This window comes from Lepus europaeus, chromosome 14 (genome assembly GCF_033115175.1).
Source record: "Lepus europaeus isolate LE1 chromosome 14, mLepTim1.pri, whole genome shotgun sequence".
Taxonomy (NCBI): domain Eukaryota; kingdom Metazoa; phylum Chordata; class Mammalia; order Lagomorpha; family Leporidae; genus Lepus; species Lepus europaeus.
Genome location: NC_084840.1, coordinates 52,029,962 through 52,053,985, shown reverse-complemented (window position 1 = coordinate 52,053,985; position 24,024 = coordinate 52,029,962). Strand labels below are relative to the sequence as shown.

The following is a 24,024-nucleotide window of genomic DNA, read 5'->3' as shown; positions in this document are numbered from 1 at the left end:
TGAAAATAGGAAATTGATAGTCATTAATATAGAGATTTTATTTACTGCCAAGAGAATGAGTGAGATCTCTAGGTTGAGTGTGTAGAATGGGAGATGTACCTAAGCAGTGAGCTCCAAGGAGCTCCACATGCAGAGATAGGGTATAGAGGAAGTGTCAGCAGGGCAAGGAGGAGCCAGGATGGCACATGTCTTAGAAAAAGAAGGAAGACATCATTGCAACTGAGCAACTGCATTGTGTGCTATTGAGAAAATTAGCAAATTGTAGTAATGTTTTGTCTTTAGAGACATTGACAAGAACACTTTTAGAGGAATGTTGGGAAGTAGACGTCAGATTGCTGTGGGTTTAAGATGCAATGGAGGTGAAGAAATGAAGACCGTAGAGAAGATGGTTCTTTCATGCAGAAGCAGGGAAATGGCACAGCATCTGGAGAAAGGTTTAGAATCAAGGGAGGCTCAGAGAATCTGTGGGTGTGGGGCTGTGATTTGATTTCCCTCTTGGTCCCCTGTTGGATGCTTCATACATGGTGGATAAGCAAATAGCTTTTTCCATTAATGGACTCTGACTCAGTAAAGGGAAGAGAGTTTTGATAGCACACAGAACAGTCTGTGGTCAGACCCATTTCAGTAGGCTTACCACAATGCTATGGCCAGGAGGTCTTTAAAAATGGAATTTAAAAACAGAGACATTTTTCCTTGTATTGGCAGGTCTTGAAGTTCAAATTGGTATTGCCTCCAGGATAACCTTTGTTTCATTAATTATGTAGTGATTATGTATTGCTTTGTGGTATTTATATAATTTGTACATATTTTCCTACCATGAGAAACTTGGACTTGAGAAATAGGTCATTGGTCCAAATAAAAATGAGTTTTAGCTGATTTATTGTTAATGATGAGTCTTAAATATAGAAAGGAAATATAGAAGTTTTAAATTGTGAAGGACTTTAAGAATTTTCTAATCTTTTATTCTCTGACTGGAATACTTATATTGGAGTATGTGTATGTTTCAGTTACTTCCCCTAAGTCAATACCATCTCAAAAACAAACCAAAGGCCGGCGCCGCGGCTCACTAGGCTAGTCCTACGCCTTGCGGCTCCGGCACACCGGGTTCTAGTCCCTGTCGGGGCACCGATCCTGTCCCGGTTGCCCCTCTTCCAGGCCAGCTCTCTGCTATGGCCCGGGAGTGCAGTGGAGGATGGCCCAAGTGCTTGGGCCCTGCACGCCATGGGAGACCAGGAAAAGCACCTGGCTCCTGCCATCGGATCAGCGCGGTGCGCCGGCCGCAGCACGCCAACCGCGGCGGCCATTGGAGGGTGAACCAACGGCAAAGGAAGACCTTTCTCTCTGTCTCTCTCACTGTCCACTCTGCCTGTCAAAAAATACAAAAATAAATTAAAAAAAAAAAAAAGTCAGAGAACTAATACTCATATCCCATTGATCATCTCTGTCTTTTGTTAACTAATTTCTGCTTTCAAGACTACAGGCAGATACTTAATAATCAGGGAAGAAGAAAGATACCTGCATATAAGAAATATCCCTGAAACAAATAATTTCCCCTAGAAAGCAGTTGCTTAGATTTTTTTGATTATATTTTCTTAATATATGTTAATGCCTCTGTCTATTCAGGCAATAAAAATTTGCTTTGTTCTTGGCTGCATCTTAAAGCATATATTTATTATTATGCTTTACTATTCTATGGTATTGATGAATGATGGGTAGATGATAATTATAGTGATAATCAGAGACACTAGTATTGGAAGGTGCTTATTATGTACCAGATAATATATTAATTATTTCTTACTTATCTGTTTATTCATTATAAAAATACTATTAATAACTATTATTCCCATTTCACAGAAGAAATAGAGATTTACAAAGGCTAAATAACTTTCAAAGACTGCACAATTTTACAAGTTAAGAAAAGTGCGTCATGTAAAATTGCTATCATAAATAGTTGTATTTAGTTACTAATATTTTTAACTAAGTATTTACTGGATACCAAACCTCAGTGTTGAGAGTGCAATAGAGAACAAAACAGATCTGTCCCCTGTGCTCAGGACTTTATCATTTTATATGACTATTATGAATTAATACAAAGCAATGAGGAAAATATGTATATTTTAAATGTGGCTTAAAAAATTGTCAAACAAATTTACATAGCAAATAAATGTGTGAAAAATTGTTTTACTAATAATCCAAGAATTATATATTAAAACAATATAATTTTGTGCATCTATATGGCAATGATCTAAAAGATAATTTCTAATGAGGTTTAAATGAATAGCCATTCTTGAAATTCAAAGGGGTATGCATACCAGGTGAATCACTGAAGCGCTATTTTTTTTAAAAGATTTTTTTTTTTAAGATTTTATTTATTTGAGTGGCAGAGTTACAAGAGAGAAGAGAGAGAGAAAGGTCTTCCATTCTCTGGTTCACTCCCCAAATGGCCACAATGGCCAGAGTTGGCTTGATCTGAAGATAGGAGCCAAGAACTTCTGGGTCTTCCATGTGGGTACAGCTTCTACTGCTTTCCCAGGCCATAGCAGAGAGCTGGATCTGAAGAGGAGCATCTGGGATTTGAACTGTTGCCCATATAGGATGCTGGAACTGCAGGCAGAAGCTTTCCCTAGTATGCCACAGTGAGGGCCCCATGAAACACTATTTCTTATAGCAGAAGACTAGAAAGGAATGTCCATTGCTAGGGAACTAGTTGAATGGACCATAGTATAGCTAATTTGGAGTATTATGAGGTTTCAAAAAATGAATGATAAAAGAGATGACTGTAGAATGATCTCTAGGTAACACTTTTAACTGAAACAAACAAAAAAAGTCAGAAGTTATGTGTTGACTAAAAAGAGGGAAGGAGAAGTGAAGTATACATGCAGTTGCTTATGTTTTTAAAAAATACGCAGAGAAAAGATAAATTTAAAAAGTTATTTTAAAAAGTAGTTACAGAAGGAAAGAATGAATGGAGGGAAGTAGTAAGATTGGACATGGGTGATTAACCGTGCTTGATATTTTGGCAATATGCCCAAACCAAATCTATTTCAAATGGTTTCAACTACAGAGTTTCTCGGCATAATGATATAATCTAAAAACAGAAGAACCACTAAGACGTCTTAAATTGCATTCAGTAATCATTTTGTTATAAGATTTTATAAATATTTTGAAATTATCATATATGTACTGAAAGGTAAAGAAGATAAAAAATTTTTAGCAAGAAATTTTAAGAATAAAATAAAATGCACAATGCAAGACCTTATGTGGAACTAATCTTTAAAGTTAGAAATCATGATTTTTCTTTCTAAAAATGCATGTGAGTATTTTTGGTTCTGTATTTTGAAAAAAAACTAGAAGCAATGATAATGAGAGTGGACAGATCTAGAACTTAGATTCTAACCTCTAAATGCCATTTTTTTGTCTAAAAGGAACTAGGGCCTTGCTCTAGTTTTAACATGATTTGGCTTCCTAACTCATGTATCTGGTTAAGTCCCAAAGTTATAGGTTGGTAGTCCTGATAGGAAAGAGGCTTGGTCCAATAATGATAAAGACTTGGTCTAGGAGGCGGGACTGCTAGGAGAGCCTTAGGTCACTGGGGATGTGTCCTCAGAGAGTAATTCTTGTGAGAGGGCTAGTAGGAGCCCTTATATAAGCCTGAGTCAGGCCCAGCCATTCTCTCTTTGCTTCCTGGCCCTCTGTGTGATTATTCTACTACATTCTTTCTGCTTTCCACTGCCTTCTCAGGTGCTGGACCCATGCAACTGCCTAATCTTGGACTATGAACTTCCAAAATCATGAGCTGTAATAAAGCTTTTTTTCAAAAGTACCCTATGCCAGGTTATTTAGTGATAGTGATAAGTACCTACCACAGGCTCTTTGAGAAATGGCTCATTTCATATCTGGGCCAGAAAAATGTAGAAGAGGAGTCTAAAATTAGAGAAGTTAGTGAATAACACTATTGCCATATTAAGGGGAAAGATGTGGCCAAATATGCTTCAGTTTCAGCCCTCATGAAGTCATAATATAATGATGCGCATTTAGGAGTGAGTTGCATCCTATGGGGTGAGGGGAGAAATTAATGTTTTAATTTTCATCTCTGTCAGCTTGAGTTGCTGGACTGTTAGCAGTGAGATTTGCTCCCAGGCCTACAACTGGTTGTGGTGGGCACCTGAATGGGACTGAGTGGATAGCATCAGTGTCTTCAGCTGGGAAGTACTAAAGAAGCCAGGCTAATGGAAGAGATACACAATCTGATTCATGTCTCTTGCTTGTCAAATAACCTTGACTTTCTAGAAATCTCTACCCTCCCCCCCACAAATAGTAGCCTGTCTCCCCTATTCCCACTACCAAGCACAGTTCTCAAGACCTTCTTCACTCTATGAGATTAACGACCTGACCCTGCTTGCAATCATGGTAGTAAACTGGCACTTAAGGCACTGGTCCCACTCACATGATGTCATTGCTGCAGGATCCCCTCTCTGCTCTGCACGTCTGAGATTTGCTGTCTTAAGAGGATCTGGTTGGTAGCCCTGACAGCATGGCATGATGTCTTCTCTCTAGACTTTCCCTCTTCTTGGTTTTCTCAGCTCTTGAGAGAGTACAGTTCTTCACTGCCACTGTTTCTACAACCTTGAAAATGGGTTTGTGGGAGATCAGGGTCAAACATGCTGCTGACGACTAGAAAGGGCCCTGTGCTATGTGTCAGGGACTGTAGGTCACACAAAGGTAGACACAGCGCTTGCATTCAAGTAGTTTATAATTACTTGATTATAGAGTCCATAAAAGTCTAACAATCATCTATGAGTAGTGCAGATGCAGTCTATTTGGAAAACTCATAGTATTCACTGAAACTTTTATTTTATAAAAAAATTCTTTATTTTGAAAAGTAGAGCTATAAAATGAGGGAGGGAGAAAAGAAGGGAGGAGGAGGAAGATGACAGAGAGAGAGAGATTGATTTTCCATCTGCTGATTCATTCCTCAAAATGGCCACAATGGCCAGGTCTGGGATAGGAAAAAGCCAGGAGCCAGAAACTCCATCCTGGTCTCCCATGTTGGTGGCAGGGGCCCAAGTACTTGAGCTGTCTTCTGCTGTTTTCCCAGGTGCATTAGCAGGGAACTGGGTTAGCAGTGCAGTAGCCAGGACTCAAAGTGGCACTCTGATATGGATGTTAGCACTGCAAGTGCTAACATTGCTGCACCAAAACGCTGGCCACATTTACTAAAGCTTTTACTAATTAATTGATCAGTAAAGAATGATTAGCATAACCTATGATTTTGAAAAGAAAGATGAATCCAGGCTTTCCTCATCGCTCATTCACTGCTCCTTCGTGTTCTTTGCTTGCTTCTATTGCCCCCTTTCTCCAAATGGAAACTTCTCTTTGAATTTGTCTCTGGGTTTCATCATCACCTTTCTTCCTTGAAGAGTCAGATCGCTATTCTGGCTTCACCTGTTGCCAGATGTGGTAGTGGTAAGTGCCCTCATCCAGATCCCTGCTCCATATCTTTGCTATCTAATTCCTACACCATGGAACCCTTAATAACAATCCCAGGAAGTTATGGGGCGGCGGGGGGGGGGGGGGGGGCATTGTAATCCATAAGCTGTACTTTGGAAATTTATATTTGTTAAATAAAAGTTAAAAAAAACCAATCCAATTCTTGGTGGTCTTCTCCACTTCCTGTGATTGGATTGCCTTGATGCTCATGTAGGGAAGTTCTCTTGAGTGAATCCTTCAGTTGTGTGGACTCTATATTGGTTACACAACATTTTATGCCCGTTAATCTTATCTCTATTTAGATAGTGTACTTGCTGAAGCCATGTTGGTTTGGAGTCCTGCCCTTGGTGGAAGACAGCAAACTCCTGTTACGCAATTCACAAAGAGCCTTGGAGACCCACTGGGCCTTGAACATGAAGTTTGGCACTGATATAAGAAGTACAACAGAGAGGTTGGTGCTTGCACAGGGCAGTGATGTGATTACAGTGGTGTTTGGGAGGCACTATCCTGAAAACTGGAGAGTGGAGGTGGGGAGATTAACTAGCAGGTCACCACTGGCCTCCTAGAAAGAAGTAAAGGAACACAGGGGCCCAGCAAACATTTCATCTGCCTTGCCCCCCCCCCCCCCCTTCCAGCCTCACTGTACTTTTCTCCTCCCCTCTCTCTCACTGGGGTGGTCAGCTGCAGAGGCCTTTTTATCTGTCACTCTGCTTGGTATCCTTTGCACACATTCTGTTGCCACTGCCTAGAATCTCCTCACTCCATGTCCCAAATTAACTCTAGTTCATTCTTTAGTGCTTAGGTTCAACACCAATTCCTTAGATTATTCTTTGACATTCCAGTCTAGGTTAAGTACCCTCATTGGAAAAAAAATCAATTAATTTTTCAATTCATTGTAATTAGTCTGTGCTATAATGGAAGCTGTTTGCAGACAGATATTTGCCTGATGGTTCACAGCTCTCTCCCCAAAGCCATTCATAGTGCCTGTTTCAGAATATGTGTTTAATAAGCTTTTGCTGAATATCTGGAACCCTAAATAAATATGTACTTAATCATCTTTATGACTCACCTGACAATCTGTGACTTTTGCTTGCAGTTTCTCTGGACTTCAAATACTGATTTAATGGCTAAAATTTGAAGTTGAGAGATTATTCTAGAAGGAGAATCAGTGGGAAATCTGGTGAACTGTTATTTCTGGTTTTATATCCTCCATAATCAGAGAAATTACTTTTTAAAGAATTGAGATGAAATATGTATACATAAATTTACCATATTAACATTTTAATAAATTTTTATTTATTTGAAAGGTAGAGTTACACAGAGAGGGAGACAGACAGACAGACAGACAGACACACACACACACACACACAAACTCCATCTGAGTTTTCCATGTAAATACAGGGGCCCAAGCATTTGGACTGTCTTCTACTGCTTTCCCAGGTGCACTAGCAGGGAGCTAAACAGAAATGGAGCAGTTAGGTCTTGAACCAGCACTCATATGGGATACTAGTATAGGCAATGCTTAAACCTTCTGTTTTACAGTGCTGCCCCTCCCCCAGTATTAACTGTTTTTAAGTGTACAGTTAAGTAAATTCACACTGTTGTGCAAACAAAACCACCATTCATTGTCAGAACATTTTCATTTTCCTGAACTGAAGTTCTGTGCCCATTAAACAATAGCTCCCCATTTCTCTCTCTTTTTCAGCCCCTGGAAACCACTGTTCTACTTTCTATATATATTATTTTGACTACTCTAAATGCTGCATATAATGTAATCATGCAGTGTTTTTCCTTTTTTGAATTGCACCATTTCACTTAGCATAGTGCCCTCAAGGTTCATCCATATTGTAGCAGGTGTCAGCATTTCCTTCCTTTTCAAAACTGAGTGATCTTCCATTGCATGTATGTAGCATATATTATCCATCCATTTATCTTTTATGGACATTTGAGTTGTTTCTATCCCTTGGCTATTGTGAATAAGGCAAATAAATATCTCTGAGACCATGCTTTCACTTCTTTTGAGAATTTCTCGTTCAAATGGTAAATCCATGTTTAAATCTTTAGGGGGCTGCCACAGTATTTTGCTTAAACAATTACTTTCTAAGATAAAAAAAAATACAACAACTTACATATGTTGGCTCCTTTCAAGTAGTCACCTTGCAAGGTTATTCAGCTATTTCAACAGTCGTGCTATTAAAACTAAAGCTATCAAAGCTTTCTTTTAGAAACAGTTTTTGAGTTTCTAATACTGGCATAAGAGAGCAGAGGCAGTAGTTTTTTTTTGTTTGTTTGTTTTTTGTTTTTTATTTTTGGGCAGGCAGAGTTAGACAGTGAGAGAGGGAGACAAAGAGAAAGGTCTTTCTTCCATTGGTTCACCCCCCAAATGGCCGCTAGGGCCGGCATGCTGTGCTGATCCAAAGCCAGGAGCCAGGTGCCTCCTCCTGGTCTCCCATGCAGGTGCAGGGCCCAAGCACCTGGACCATCCTCCACTGCCTTCCCCGGGCCACAGCAGAGAGCTTGACTGGAAGAGGAGCAACCGGGAAAGAACCGGCACCCCAACCGGGACTAGAACCTGGAGTGCTGGTGCCGCAGGCGGAGGACTAGCCTAGTGAGCCACGGTGCCGGCCAGAGGCAGTGGTTTTTTTTAAAAAAAGATTTATTTTATTTTATTTTATTTTAAAGACAGAGTGAGTGACAGAGGGGGGGAAGGGGAGAGAGAGAGAGAGAGAGAGAGAAGCAAGAGAGCAAGCAAGTGAACTTCCATTTGCTAACTCACTCCCCTAATGGCCACAACAGCTGGGACTGGACCAGGCTAAAACCAGGAGGCTGGAAGTCTATTCAGGTCTCCCTCATGGGTGGCAAGGTCCCAGATATTTGGGCCTTCTTCCACTGCCTTCCCAGGTTCATTAGCAAGGAGTTGGGTCAGAAACAGAGCAATCAGTACTTGAACCAGTGCTCCGATATGAGATGGATACCAGTGTTGCAGGCTGCAGCTTATTCCACTGTGTCACAGAGCTAGCTCCAAGCTTTTTTATAGATTAAGAAATAATTTTTATTTATTTGCCTGAGAGGCAGAGAGACAAAGAGAAATAGAGAGCTTAAGCAAGTGAATGAAAGAGAGACAGTGAATGAAAGAGAGACAGAAACAGAGACACAGAGCTCTCATCTGATGGCTCAGTCTTCTAATGCCCAGAACAGTGGGGACTGGAAACTCAATTCAGATCTCCCATGTGGGTGCCAGGGACCCAAGCACTTGAACCATCACCTGCTACCTCCCAGAGTATTATTAACTGGAATTTTGAACCAAGCCTGGACTCAAACCCAAATATCCTGGTATGTGAAGCTGATGTTCCAGTCAGTGTTTTGTTTTTTGAAGCAATTTTAGAGAATAATCACAGATTATGTTGCATAATGAGCATTCACATGTATGCTTTCCTTAAACATTGTCACAATTCTATGAAGTAGGCTGCCCCTCCCTTGTCTTCTTGTTGCTGGCCCCACTTCTCTCTCCATCTGTCCATATATAATGATGAGCTTATAAAATCTAAGCACCGACAGTTTGCTTCCACGCTTATGCAGCCTTCTGTGCTCTTCAACTTGAAGATCAGACTCCTAATCTTAGTATATAAAATCTTTGTGTCTTACCATTAGCTTCCTACTTCAAATATCCCAAGTCTATTATTCCAAAATATGTATTTGCTCTTCCTAGGAGGTCCTGTGCTTTGCAGATTCTCTTCCATCCATGTGGCTTTTCTTGTGTCTTTCATAGTTTTTACATTATGTCACTTCTCTGGAATGTTTTCCTTGGCCCACTACCTCCGTCCCACAAACCAAATTGGGCACACTTCCATTTAATTGAATTATAACACCTTCATTAATTTACTTTGAAATTGTCTGCTCTTCTATATCTCTTTCATGAATTTGAAATTGTAGATATAGGGACTTTTTTTTTAATGATCATGTGTAGGCTTGGATCAAAGTAATGACTTTTATACATTGGTCAGCTAAGCCTTTGTTTTCAATTGCAAATGGGGTGTATTGATTCTGAACCACTCTCTGGGGACATTTGTCAATGTCTGGAGATATTTTTGGTTGTCACAGCTGGAGAGATGGCTGTGGCACCTGGTGTTAGAGGTAAGGGATACTATTGAACCTCTTGTAGTGCACAGGACAGCTTCCAACAACAAACTATCCAACCTATGATGCCAGTAGAGCCAAATTGAGAAACCCTGAGCTAAAGAAGAAAGTGACCATTATGTAATACTAATGGGCGAGGTCCATGAATGTCGTGACCTCTGCTGCAGCAGCATGCCTTCTACCTGTGTTTATTGTATTTAAGTCAGCACAATGGATGCACATTGGGAATGATAACCTCCATGACCATTGGCAAGTTTTTGTTTGGAACATTTTTGGACTTCTCTCAGTACATTTTTATCAAAAAAGCACTTAAATTAAATGTCAAAATAGTGGAGGACTGAGATTCTAAACATCTTACACAATGAGAAGATGCTGTGCCCCAAATGTGAATATTATTTTTATTCAACTGAGGAACACACAGTGGTTCAGATACTGCCTGGGACACATTCATCCCATCTCAGAATGCCTGGGATTGAGTCCAGGCTCTGCTTCTGATTCCAAATTCCTCTACTATATACCCAGAAAGCAGCAGTGATGGCTCAAATACTTGGTTCCCTCCGTACCCTTAGGAGACTTGGATTGTGGTCTGGGCTTCTGGCTTTGGCCTGGCCCAGCTCCAACTATTGTGAGCATTCAGAGAGTGAACTAGCAGATGGAAGATCTTTGTCTGTCTGTGTTTGTCTGTCTCTCCCTCTAGTCTCTCTGACTTTGAAATAAATAATAAATACATAAAAAATTTAAAAAACAAAAATACTGAAGGGAAGGAGCAGAAACCTACTGGACAGTCCTTGGTAGATAGGACACTTAACAAGGCACTTGGTGGCAATGAACTCACTCAGATGTTCCAGTAGTAAGTAAGTGGGTTTACCAAATCTGGAAGTGAAAAATAAATTGTTTTGATTTATATACTATATATATAATATATGTCTTATATTACATGTAAAATATAGCCTTGCTCAGATGTAGCTTATATTTTGTTAACCTTCAAATTATTTTTTTTTAAGATTGACTTATTTATTTGAAAGTCAGAGAGAGAGGGAGAGACACAGAGAGATTCTTTCATCTGCTGGTTCACTCCCTAACTGGCTGAATGGCCAGGGCTGGACCAGACCAAGAGTCAGGAGCTTTATCCAGGTCTCCCATGTGGGTGGCAGGGGCCAACACTTTGGCCACCTTCCACTGCTTTTCCAGGCCATTAACAGAGAGCTGGATCAGAAATGGAACATCCAGGACACGAAAGGTACCCAAATGGGATGCCAGTATCACAGGCAGTGACTTTACCCTCTATGCCACAATATTAGCCCCAAACCTTCAAATTATTTAATTCTTATTTTTAATTATAAATAATACATTTATTTCTATTAGGAAACACATGACATGGTTTTCCAATCTCAACATCAGTACAGATTTATGGTTGAGCTTGTCTTTGCCTCAAGGTTGACATTACTTTGTCTTTAATAAGCTTATTGATTGATTTGTTCTGTTTATCTCAATATATATTAAAATGTAAACAAAATGTTAATTCTTACAATGACCATTTAAAATAAACATGAGTCTGTTAAATCATGGAGGATTCCAAGGTGGCAGAATAGGGAGGAAACTTACTGCTCTAGTCTAGATAGTTAAAATAGAAGTGGAGAGAGTGCACTCTCAGGGAAGAGTTAGGGAGAAAGCTGCAGAGGAAACTCCATGCAAATTAGAGGGACACTGTGGTTCTTCATGGAGGGTGTGGATGTGTACAACTCAGGACCCCAGCAGCCAAAAGCCTCAGCACCAGCTTTGGAGAATGAGGAGAGTTCAGACTGCAGCAGCCCAAACCACTGGTGATAAAGCTGCAGTAAGAGCCTGGTGTGAGTCTGACTTAGAGCCACAGTGTACCTGTCAAATAGAGGGGAAAAAAAAGGGGACACGTTTTTTTCTCTTCCTGACCACCTGGTACCAGTGTCCTATAACTAGCCGAAGTGGGGTGGGTATCATTTTGGACACACATAACAACTGTGCCAGCTTGTTATCTATGGGCCCAGAAACCAGCTGAGAAGAGACACCTGAGTCTGGCTGGGAGACTTGACAGGGAGCTGGGTACTCTGACTGTGGGAGCCTTGTGTGCTGGGACTGTGAAAACACTGGCTGTGTGGGAGGGTACAGGGTGTGGCTGGGTCTTTGGGCAGTTACTATGGGTGGCTGCATGTGCTCAGGGCTCCCTGTTTCCCTGGTGACAGTCATTGCTGTGGATCTGTGCTCACATTGAGGACTGCACTGATCCTTTGTGTGGTTCTTGTGGCAGTGTGGATAAATATTGTACCCACTGGGGCTAGTGCCCTGGCATTGGTCTCCTTGGAGGAGATGAGGTGAATATGAGAATACACCAACAGAGCTAATCAAACCTTACCTCTGATTAAAAAAAAGAGAGAGATTTTACACACCCAATTTGTGGGTGTCACCTTGGACACTCCCCTCAAACTGAAACACTGAACAGAGCTCCCTGACCACACCCAGCACACACCTCTGGGTATTCACTGAAAGAACAGACACTTTACTAAGCTTCAGAGGCATAGTCCAAAGATAAAAACCATCATGGGGGGTGGGGGGAGACTAGTATTTCCACAAATGTTTAAAAATAAGCACAGAAATTCAAGAAACAAGAATAAGGAAGACAACATGACGCCCCCAGTAGAACACAACACTTTAATACTAGAATGTGAAGATGAAGAGACTGAAGAAATGCCAGAAATGGAACTCAAAAAATTGATCATAGGATGACTTAAAAGTAATCAGAAGCAAATTCATAAACTAAAAAAATCTATACATAACATAAAGGAAAATTTCTCCCATGAGATTGAGATCCTAAAGAGAAATCAAAATGAAATATCAGAAATGATGAATTCAATAGATCAAATAAAAAATGTGGTGAAAAGCCTTAACAACAGACTTGGTAAAGCAGAAAAAGAATATCCAAGTTAAAAGACAAATCTCTGGGAATTTTACAGTCAGATCAATAAAAGAAGATATTAGGAAGCTAAAAACAATATTGGAGATTTATGTTGGAGATTTAGAAATTAGGAAGCTAAAAATAATGTTGGATAATATCAAACAACCCAACATATGGGTTTTAGGAGTTCCTGAAGGCATGGAAAGAGAATGGATTAGAAGTGAAATAATTACAGAAAACTTCCCTAATTTGGAGAAAGAAAGGGATGCCCAAGTGCAAGAGGCATATAGAACTCCTGGTAGACATGAACAGAAAAGATCTTCACCATGACACATTGTAGTCAAACTCGTCATAGTAAAGAAAAAGATTCTAAAATGTGCACAAGAGAAATACCATATTACTTTCAAAGGATCTCCAATTAGACACACAACTGACTTCATATCAGAAACATTATAGGTTTGGAGAGAATGGCGAGATATGTTCAAAATCTTAAGAGAAAAAGGAAACTGTCAACCCAGAATATTGTACCCTGCAAAGCTCTCGTTTATGAAGGAAGGTGAAATAAAGACTTTTTATAACAATAGAAATCTAAAGAATTTGTCATCACTAATCCAGCCTTACAAAAGATGCTTAAGGATGTGCCACACACAGAAACATGATCACCACTATGAAAGAAGGTTAAGATGGAAAATCTCCTGAAAAGTAATCAATAGGAATATTTATGGAAAAATGGCAGGGCAAAGTCATTACTTATCAGTAGTCACCTTGAATTTAAATGGCCTCAACTCTCCAGTTAAAAGATACAGACTAGGAGAACAGATTAAAAGCAAGACCCATCTGTTTACTGCCTAGACAAAACACATCTCACCAACCAAGATTCACAGACTGAAGGTGAAACGATGGGAAAGATATTCGGTGCTAACAGAAACCAAAAAAGAGCTGGTATAACCATCCTAATATCAGACAAAATAGACTTTAACACAAAAACTGTTAAAAGAGATAAGAAAGGGCACCATGTAATGATTAACGGATTAATACAACAGGAAGACATGACTCTAATAAATTTATATGCACCCAAAACAGGGCACCTGGTTATTTAAAATAAATTTTAATACATCTAAAGGTAGAAATAGACTCCAATTTTTCATTAGTAATGGGGGTCTTCAATACTCCATTTTCAGCAATGGACAGATCAACCAGACAGAAAATTAGCAAGGAAACAACAGAGTTAATCGACACTATAGACCAAATGGACCTGACAGATATCTATGGAACTTTTCTTCCTACAGTTGCAGAATGCACATTTATCTCATCAGTGCTCGAAACTTTCTGTAGTATTGACCATATGCTAGGCCATAAAGCAAATCTCAGCAAGTTCAAAAAAATCAAAATCATAGTATGCATCTTCCCTGACCACAATGGAATGAAGCTGCAAAGTAGCAACTCAGGAATCTCTAGAACATATATAAACACATGGAGACTGAACAACTTGCTCCTGAATATGAACAGTCAGTCATAGAAGAAATCAAAAAGAGAAATCAGGAGATTTCTGGAAATGAATGAAGATGACAATACAACATATCAAAACTTATGGGATACAGCATAAGCAGTGTTAAGAGGAAAGCTTATAGCAGTTGGTGCCTACATCCAGAGATTGGAAAGGCACCAAATAAATAAGCTATCAATGCATCTCAAGGACCTAGAAAAATAACAGCACACCAAACCCATAAGTAGTAGGAGAAGAGAAATAATTAAAATTAGAGAAGAAATAAACAAAATTGAAATAAAAATAAAAGCTCATTGAAATGAAAAAAATCAAAGCTTATTGAAAAAAATAAACAAAATTGAGACACCATTTGCCCAACTAATCAAAAAAAAAAAAAAGAGAGAGAGAGAGAGAGAGACCCAAATCAATAATGTAGAGATGAAAAAGGAAATATTAACAACTGACACCATAGAAATAAAAAGAATCATCAGAAATTACTACAAAGGGCTGTATGTCAACAAACAAGGAAACCTAGAAGACATTGTTAGATTCCTGGACACGTACAGCCTACCTAGATTGAGCCAAGAAGATACAGAAAGCTTAAACAGACCAATAACAAGATGGAAATTGAATCAGTAATAAAGACCCTCTCAAGAAAGAAGAATCCAGGGCTGGATGGCTTCACTGCTGAATTCAACAAGACATTTAATGAAGAACTAACTCTAACTCTTCTCAAGCTATTCGAATCAATTGAAAGAGAGGAATCCTCCCAAACTCTTTCTATGAAGACAGCATCACCCAAATTCCTAAACCTGAAAAAGACACAACAGAGAAAGGGAACTGCAGACCAATTTCCCTGATGAACATAGATGCAAAAATCCTTAACAAAATTCTGGCCAATCAAATCCAACAACACATAAAAAGGTCATTCACCTGGAATAACTGAAATTTATCCCTGGGATGCAGGATTTGTTCAACATTTACAAATCAATCAATGTGATACATCACATTGACAAATGAAGAAAAAAAAACATATGGTTATTTCAATAGATATAGAGAAAGAATTGGATAAAATACAATGCCCTTTCGTGATGAAAACTCTAAACAAATTGGGTACAGAAGGAACATTCCTAAACAAAATCAAGTCAATTTATGACAAACCCACGACAAGTGTCCTATTGAATGGGGAAAAGTTGGAAGCATTCCCAGAAAGATCCAGAAACAGACAAGGATGCCCACTCTCACCATTGCTATTCAATATAGTCCTGGAAGTTTTAGCCAGAGCCATCAGGCAAGAAAAAGAAATTAAAGGGATACAAATTGGGAAGGAAGATGTCAAACTATCCCAATTTGCAGATGATGTGATTCTATATAAGGGGATCCAAAAGACCCTAATAAGAGACTATTGGAACTCATAAAAGAGTTTGGTAAAGTGGAAGGATATAAAATGAACACACCAAATCAATAGCTTTTTATACATAGACAATCACAGCTGAGAAAGAACTTTTTTTTTCTTTTATTGACAGGCAGAGTGGACAGTGAGAGAGGTAGAGACAGAGAGAAAGGTCTTCCTTTTGCCATTGGTTCACCCTCCAATGGCCACCGTGGCCAGCGCACTGCACTGATCCGAAGGCAGGAGCCAGGTGCTTCTCCTGGTCTCCCATGGGGTACAGGGCCCAAGCTCTTGGACCATCCTCCACTGCACTCCCGGGCCACAGCAGAGAGCTGGCCTGGAAGAGGGGCAACCAGGACAGAATCCGGCGCCCCGACCGGGACTAGAACCCGGTGTGCTGGCGCCGCAGGCAGAGGATTAGCCTATTGAGCCACGGCGCCGGCTGAGAAAGAACTTTTTAAACCATTCCCTTTCACAATAGTTACAGAAATAAAAATACCTTGAAATAAATTTAACCAAGGATGTCGAAGATCTCTACAATGAGAATTACAAAACATTAAAGAAAGAAGTAGGGGCTGGTGCTGTTGCGTAGCAGGTACAGCTGCTGCCTGAAGTGGCAGTATTCCTTGTGAGCTCCAATTTAAGTCCCAGCTGCTTGGGAAAGCAGTGGAAGATGGCCCAAATCCTGGGGCCCCTGCACCCACGTGGGAGACCAAGAGAAAGCTCCTGGCTTAGGATTGGTGCAGCTCCGGCTGTTGTGGCTGTCTGGTGGGGGAGTGAACCAGTGGATCAAAGACCTCTCTCTCTGCCTCTGCCTCTGTCTCTGCTCTCTGTAATTGTGCCTTTCAAATAAATAAATAAATATTTTTTTAAAAAAGGAAGAAATAGAAGAAGACACAAAAAATGTTAAAATCTTCCATATTCATGGATTGGAAGAATCAATATCATCAAAATGTCCTATGGAAAGCAATTTACAAATTCAATGTAATATCATTCAAAATACTAAGAATATTTTTCTCAGATATAGAGAAAACAGTGCTGAAATTCATATGAAATCACAGGATACCCCAAAAAGCTAAAGCAATCTCATACAACAAAAACAAAGCCAGAGGCATCACAATATCAGATTTCAAGACATATTACAGGGAAGTTATAATCAAAATAGCCTGGTACTGGTACAAAAACAGATGGATAGACCAATGGAACAGAATAAAAACTCCAGAAAACCCATGCATCTACAACCAACTTATTTTTTGATGAGCGAGTTAATATCAATCCCTGGATCAAGGAAAGTTTCTTTAACAAACGGTGCTGGGAAACCAATTTCCATGTGCAGAAGTATGAAGCAAGACCCCTACCTTACACCTTACAAAAAATCCACTTAAAATTATTTAAAGATCTAAATCTATGACACAACACCTTCAAATTGTTAGGGAATACTCGGGAAACACTGAAAGACTTTGGCATAGACAAAGAGTTGTTGGAAAAGACCCCAGAGACACAGGCAATGAAAGCCAAAATTAAGAAATGGGATATTATCAAATATAGAGGCTTCTGCACTGCAAAAGAAACCCTCAGCAAAGTGATATGGCAACTGACAGAATGGAAGAAATTATTTGCAAACTGTGCAACTGATAAAGGATTAATAACCAGAGTATATAAAGAGCCCAAGAAATTCAATAACAACAAAACAAACAAACCAGTTAAGAAATAGGCAAAGGACTTAAACTGGTATTTTTCAAAAGAGGGAATCAAAATGGTAAGCAGACACATGAAAAAATGCTCAGTATCACTAGCCATCAGGGAAATGCGAATCAAAACCTCACCCCAGTTAGAATGGCTTTCATACAGAAATCAACAAACACCGAATGCTGGTGAGGACGTGGGGAAAGAGGTACCCTAATCCACTGTTGGTGGGAGTATAAACTGGTACAGGCCTTATGGAAGACTGTGTAGAGATACCTCAGAAATCTCTATATAGACCTACAACATGACCCAGCCATTCTACTCCAGGAATTTAAACCAAGGGAAATGAAATCAGCTTATGAAAGAGTTATCTGTACCCCCATGTTTATTGCAGCTCAATGAACAATATTGAAGATATGGAATCAACCCAAATGTCTGTCAACTGAAAACTGGATAAAGAAATTATAAGATATGTACACCATGGAATACTACACAAATGTAAAAATAATGAAATCCTGTCTTTTGCAACAAAATGGGTGAAACTGGGAAGCATTATACTTAGTGAAATAAGCCAGTCCCAAAAGGACAGATACCATGTGTTCTCCCTGATCTGTGATAACCAACAGAGCACCTAAAAAGTAAACTATAGAAGTGAAATTGACAGTTTGAAATGTGATGACTTTGAATAGCCCTTTTCTGGACTGTTGAAGGACAAGTTTTTTTTTTTTGTTTTTTTTTTTTTTCATATTATTCATTGAACTCAATTTAATATAGAGTTAATTTTATGTGTATAAAGTTAATTGAAAATAGATCTCAGTAAAAAATAGTAATGGGAATAGGAGAGGGAGGACGAAAATGGGTGAGACTGCAGGCAGGAAGGTGGGTACAGGGGGAAGAATCACTATGCTACAAACATTGCGTTTATGAAATGCATGAAGTTTCTATACCTTAAATAATGAGTTTCAGGGGAAAAAAAAGCATGAGTCCAAATTTCTTGACTGTATTAAACGTTCATTGACTAAATTATCCACTCAATACTGTTTATGAGAAGAGAAGAGACAGGTTTGAATAATTGCATGTTCCTGTTTTTAAAGTAATTTTTAAGCAGGTAGATCTACAAAGGTACTCATTTTAATGACCTTGCTGGTCAATGAATTCTAATGCTCCATCTTATCTTTCCCTGTCTTGATAGTACAGGCATCCTCTTGCCACCTCATTATCCAGCATTTCCCTCATCAAAACTGCTCACCAAAAAGAGGCCCAGGAGCACAAAGAAATTAGAGCAGATATAATAAGAAACAAAAGCTGCAGACCCAAGGAAAACCAAGTAGCAGGCCTAAGATGAAGTGATGTATTGTACCTTTTTTATTCATCCATTTTTGCAAGATAGAAGTGCAAATAGGGCTGGATTTTGACTCAGATTTCTTGATTCTGTCCCTCTGATTTTTTAAAATATGTATTTGCAAGACTGGCTTAATTCTAAGGGGTGTTTTTCTGAATCCTTCCTGTTTATAACCTCGAGGCAGGTTCATACACGTTCTTTGCACATGTCTGCCACCAGAGATTCTTGGCATATATTCCTGAAATCCCAAATTCTGCTGGATTCTTTCCAGTTCTCAAAAGATAAGTTACAGATTTCTCAGAAAAATACTATATTTGTTTAATATTTTTTCATAACATAAATTTATGAAATGTGTACTGAACTGTTATTTTGGATTTGAAAACTCATAAATTCCTCCACATACATAAATGCATACAAATGATAGCTTCTATCATGTGGTCTGATTTTGGGCATACATACCTATTCCCAACACTGCCTTCCCACCAAGACATTAAAGTTTACTTCACGAGGACCCAAAAGTCCTACTTAAATGACACAGACAAGACACTAAACAATTATCTGTTACAGGAATGAATGAGTAAATGGGGAGTAGATAACTAGACAGACAAATGTGATCTCTCTTAAGTTGACAAAATAGATCAGCAAAATAGAATCTCTCTGATCTGTGCAGCAGATGACACAATTCAAGTTGCTCATGCCGAATTCCATCTTTTTAGATCAATCTGTGGTTTCCTAACATTGGTAAAACTCATCAGGCTTCCTGAAAAATGAAATAGTGGGTTCCAAAGCCCTTGTCAGCCCTGCGCGTCATGAATACCCAGACCAAACAGAAAAACCTTAGTGTGTTCAGAGAGGTATATAAATGTCAACAATATGAATATGAATGTCACACTCTGCAGGTTAATGCTTTATTTATTAAGCTACATATTTTGAGTAAAAACATCTTCCAAATGACTCAAAGTTTAGCCTTTAAGCAAGAAAACTCAATTTATTTTAGCCTCATTGAAGGGGTGGCTTTAAATTTCCCTGCCTTCTCTAACAGTATATTGAATGTCATGGAGCATTTTCTTTGTAATTCTAGACATCTTATTACTCTTTTGTGGTACTGTCTTCAGGTGTTTTTGTGTCTCAGAAAGTGATCATAGAAGTGCACTTGCTGTTTTATAGATGTGGTTTTCTTTTTTTTCTTCCTTTGTTTCTTTTTTTTTTTTTATTTCCCTCGTGATTTAAGCCCTCATTTATCATGTCTCGTTGCACTATTGTGTCTACTTCTAATTTTTGCTTTGGGCCAGGAAACAAAGTTTATGAGGTTGAACATGAGCTACCTCAATGAATTTAAGCCTAGACTAAGAGCACAAAGTGTCCAACAAAGCTTAGAGAGGCTCTCCTTCCAGTCAAGTTCATGAACTTTATGTGTAGATTTGATGACCCAGTAAATGGCATCCACCTTTCCTGAGCCACTTGAGGGAAGCAGAAGAGTCAAGCAGATGGAGTTCTGTATTACTTGTGAGGCTGGTTTTGGGATTGTAACTTATACTCACAGGCAAGTAGATTTTCTGACTGTCACAAAGCTGTAAAAATCTTTGGCCCTCCCTGAGTTGAAGCCTGACACAGGAAGCCTTGCAGCATTGGGGATCCATGCCTCTTCCTTACCCAGCCAGCTCCTGAGAGAACAAAAGAGGAGGTGGAAGGAAGACACACCCAGTTCCTGTTCTCCAAATTTACCAGTCAGAAGCTGCTAATGGCAGTGTGGGTCAGAGGCACAGAGAGGCCAGCCATGTTGAGGAGTAATCCCCTCTACAGGGCATTACAGGAGTAGAGAGGAATTCGTTTCCTTCTAACAGTGATGTGTTTTCTTTGGCCAAGAATACTATTTTGAAAAATTTTGCCTTGTGGTGTTAATCAGAATATGCTAAAAGGAAACATTCATGGAAATAAGGAATTTAGAACAAGGAAATGTCTATTCAAAATGTGATAAACTTTATGTTGAGGAAAATTCTGATATATGTTAAAAACAAATTCATAACTATTCATCCATTTCATGTTCTTCCCTAGAGCCTACTCTTGTCCTCTCATGCATACCTGCTGGGAGAGCAAATCCTAGAAGCTGGAGGTGTTTTGTTGACTGAGCATGATACCTGCAGGACAGTTGCCTTGAAAATGACTTTCAATGATGTCTGTGGGAATGTAGAATTGCAGGAGCCTGGGCTAAGCAGGACTGCGTGTCATAAAAAGCAGTATCTGGGAAGATGGTAGATTTATTTTTTATGGTCTGCTGAAGGGAAAGGTATTTGTTTATTTAATTTGTTTATTTATTAAGAAATTGTGAGATCAGAGAATTTGGGGAGGAATGTGCGCATATGCAGCACACTCTTCATATCTGGGTTGCAACCAAACATTATTGCTTGTGTTAACTTCAAATCCTAACTGCTTGACGTCTCTTAACTTTAAAATTACAAGGCTTATGCTGTAGTCTGTATTTATGTGGATAAGAAAAAAGTACTATATTTCCTTATTGTGACAAGTCAGTTGTTTCCCAAGTGAATTTTCCCAAGAGCCATATATAATCTTTTTTCTCTCTCTCACTTTTTCCCTAGCATTCTCACCCTGTTTCCTTAACATATTCTTCTCAATGCCTTAGGATTTTTTCAGTTTATCTCAGATCTAATTTGAATGGAAGCTTTCATACGGAGATGAAATCACCTGTATTAATTATATTAACCAATGATAGTTTTCATAGTAGGCAAAATCCAAGATCTCTGCGGTTTCATAAATCAAAGATTTATTTTTAACTCCAGTTATGAGTCCATTTCGGGTCTGTTGGGTGTGTTCCATAGAGTCCCTCAGGTACCCAGGCTGAAGGAAACGTTATGGTCTTAGAGTTGTATTTTCTGGGAAACTTGATCTCTGAGACCATTAAGTAAAATGGGGAAAGGGGGGATAGAGGAGGCATGTAGCTCATAATTGTACTTTTGCTCACTAATAGTCTGTCAACTAAAAGTGGCCACACGGCCCTAAGCCTGACTGCAAGAGATACAGGGAACTGTAGAGGGGCAGAGGGAATACTTAGGAAACTCTCTGTCTCTCTGCTACTCCTATTGGCCAGAGTTCTATGAAACCCTAGTGATACTAAAATTCAAGCAAATTCTGAATATAATTTGTAGGTAAAAATACTCTTATCTCATATTCTCATAGACATCTGAGAGGCTTTTTTCCTTCTAATACCAGTTTCTTCAAAGTAACTCTGGGTTTAGCCTATACTTTTTAAACTTGGAATAGTCAAGAAAATGTGTTGGGTTATTTGTTGTATGTGTTTCTCTCTTTTTGCTCTCCTCTCTCTCTCTCACTCAGCAAACAACTTTTCTACATAATGCTTTAAATTCTTTACAGTTTCATATCAGCAGTTGCATATGTAAATTTGAAACTTACCCTCTGCTAGTAGGGGAACCTCGCCTTATCTATTACCTAACTATCTATCTTATTTAATCATTCTTTCTTTCATTTATTCATTAATTTATATTATTGGTGGACTGTTTCCCCATGAAGTAAGAGCAAATGTGTGATTTTGGAAATTCTTCACTTTGCCTTTAACCTGTTGGGGGTATTTTACTCTTTCTTTTATTTCTAGCTGGTCTTTTTTTTTTAAAGATATATTTATTTATTTATTAAGTAGCATTAAAGACTATTTACTTAATAATAAGTATTATTCACACAATAAGTATTAATATTAATAAATATTATTAATAAACAATAATATAATAAATATTAATAATATTTATTAAACAATAAACATTTATTAAATATTTAGTTATTAAATATATCTTTTAAAAAGAGGCAGAGGCAGAGAGAGAGCGAGGTCTTTCATCTGCTGGCTCACTCCCCAGATGGCCGCAATGGCTGGAGCTGCACTGATCCGAAGCCAGAAGCCAGGAGCTTCTTCTGGGTCTACCACGTGGGCATAGGGGCCCAAGGACCTGGACCATCTTCCACTGCTTTCCCAGGCCACAGGAGAGAGCTAGATCAGAAGTGGAGCAGCCAGGGCTCAAACTGGTGCCCATATGTAATGCCAGCACCGCAGGCAGCAGCTTCACCCGGTTTACCACAGTGCCAGCCCTGTGGCTAGTGTTTTTTAGAGATGGTCTTATCTGCATGGTGGGCCATCATCTGGGAACCTGGCAAAGTATGCAGGAGTTGCTTAGGGGCAGACATGGGCTGTGCTGTGTTGTCTGCAGGTCTCCTTGTTCTCTAGGCTTCAGTCCAGGCTGGGCTGATGCTGCATTCCCAAGATCCTTCAGGGAGATTTGGGGGTAAAAGTCTCACTGGCTATTGAAGCTGCCCTTGAGAGCACCTGAGGATATTCTTATCCCTATTTCCATCCCAAGGGATAATAATTTCATTTTGGAAGATCCAGAGTATCTGTGGTGGTCCTTGGTCATTGGAGAGAATTAGGAAGATATGTGAGGGATGCTGTAGAGTGGGACAATTACATGGATCTTAATGATTGCTTTTGTTTCTTGAAGGGACTGGACAGAATTGAGCTGAGCTTCACCATAATATCTATGTTGAGATCCTTTATCATTGCTTGAAATAATGCACCTCCTTTAGGAACAAGGACCCTTTCAGGGCTTCTTTTATGTATCACCACCCAGGGGAAGCCCAATGTCCACTGGTGTCAATCCAGCAGAGTGGGAAAGAAGAGGTTACCCCAACTTTTCTCCTTCCTTCTTCCCTCTATTCTTCACAAGGCATTTTGTGTGTTATTGAAGGAAACAACATCCTGAAAATTCTTTCCTTTGCCTTTAAGACTGGATAGGGAAATCAGATGAAGCTATGTAAAACAGCTAATAGAAAATTGAAAGTTTCCCTCTCACCGATCTTATTCTGTGGACTTTCTACCTGCAAATCAAATATTGGTCATCAGTGCAATTAGTACAGATGAGAAACAAAAACAATGTAAAAAACAAGAAAATAAAGACATCAGATCTTTCTCTTCAGGTATTTAAAAAAATTTTTTTAAGTTAAGAGAAACAACTTTCATGTATATCATATATACAGATTTAGCTACATAGGGATAATTTTCACCCTACCCTCTCTCCTGCCCATGCTCCTACCCTTCCTTGGGTATTCTAATCAGGATAACTTACAAAACTAATAAAATTTGAAATCTTACACAGTTTATGCTCAAAAATGCTTCTAGATTTAAAACAAAAAGAAAATCCTGTGAGCAAGTGAGTCTCTTTTTCTCTTCTCTAGGCTTTTCCTCCAAATGCCATCATTGTATTTTTTTACTGCATGTCAGTGACTCTGTTCTTCACAATAATCAAGCTGGTCAGTTATCGCCTACACCTCATGTTTGATAAAGGAGAAGTAATTCAGAAAAGACCCTCCAGAAAGAAAGAAAAGTCAAGTAAAGACAAAGATGCCAACAGTGAACACATGACTAACCACAAAATTCCAAGGTAACCTTTCCAATTAACGTGTTAGTTCATAATTTAAATGTTTTGATTTTGATTAAAATAGTCTTTCTCATTTATTACTTATGAAAATATACCAGTATAGAC

General features: G+C 39.0%; 1 protein-coding gene across 1 annotated transcript in view; it reads left to right on the top strand.

Moving 5' to 3' along the window:
- Positions 1 to 24,024, top strand: part of PCNX2 (pecanex 2) — a 338,333-nt gene that overhangs the window by 11,057 nt on the left and 303,252 nt on the right. The window contains exon 2 of the mRNA XM_062210622.1: positions 23,717 to 23,922. Within this exon, the coding sequence (XP_062066606.1) occupies positions 23,717 to 23,922 (206 nt within the window). The remainder of the gene's footprint in view (positions 1 to 23,716; positions 23,923 to 24,024) is intronic.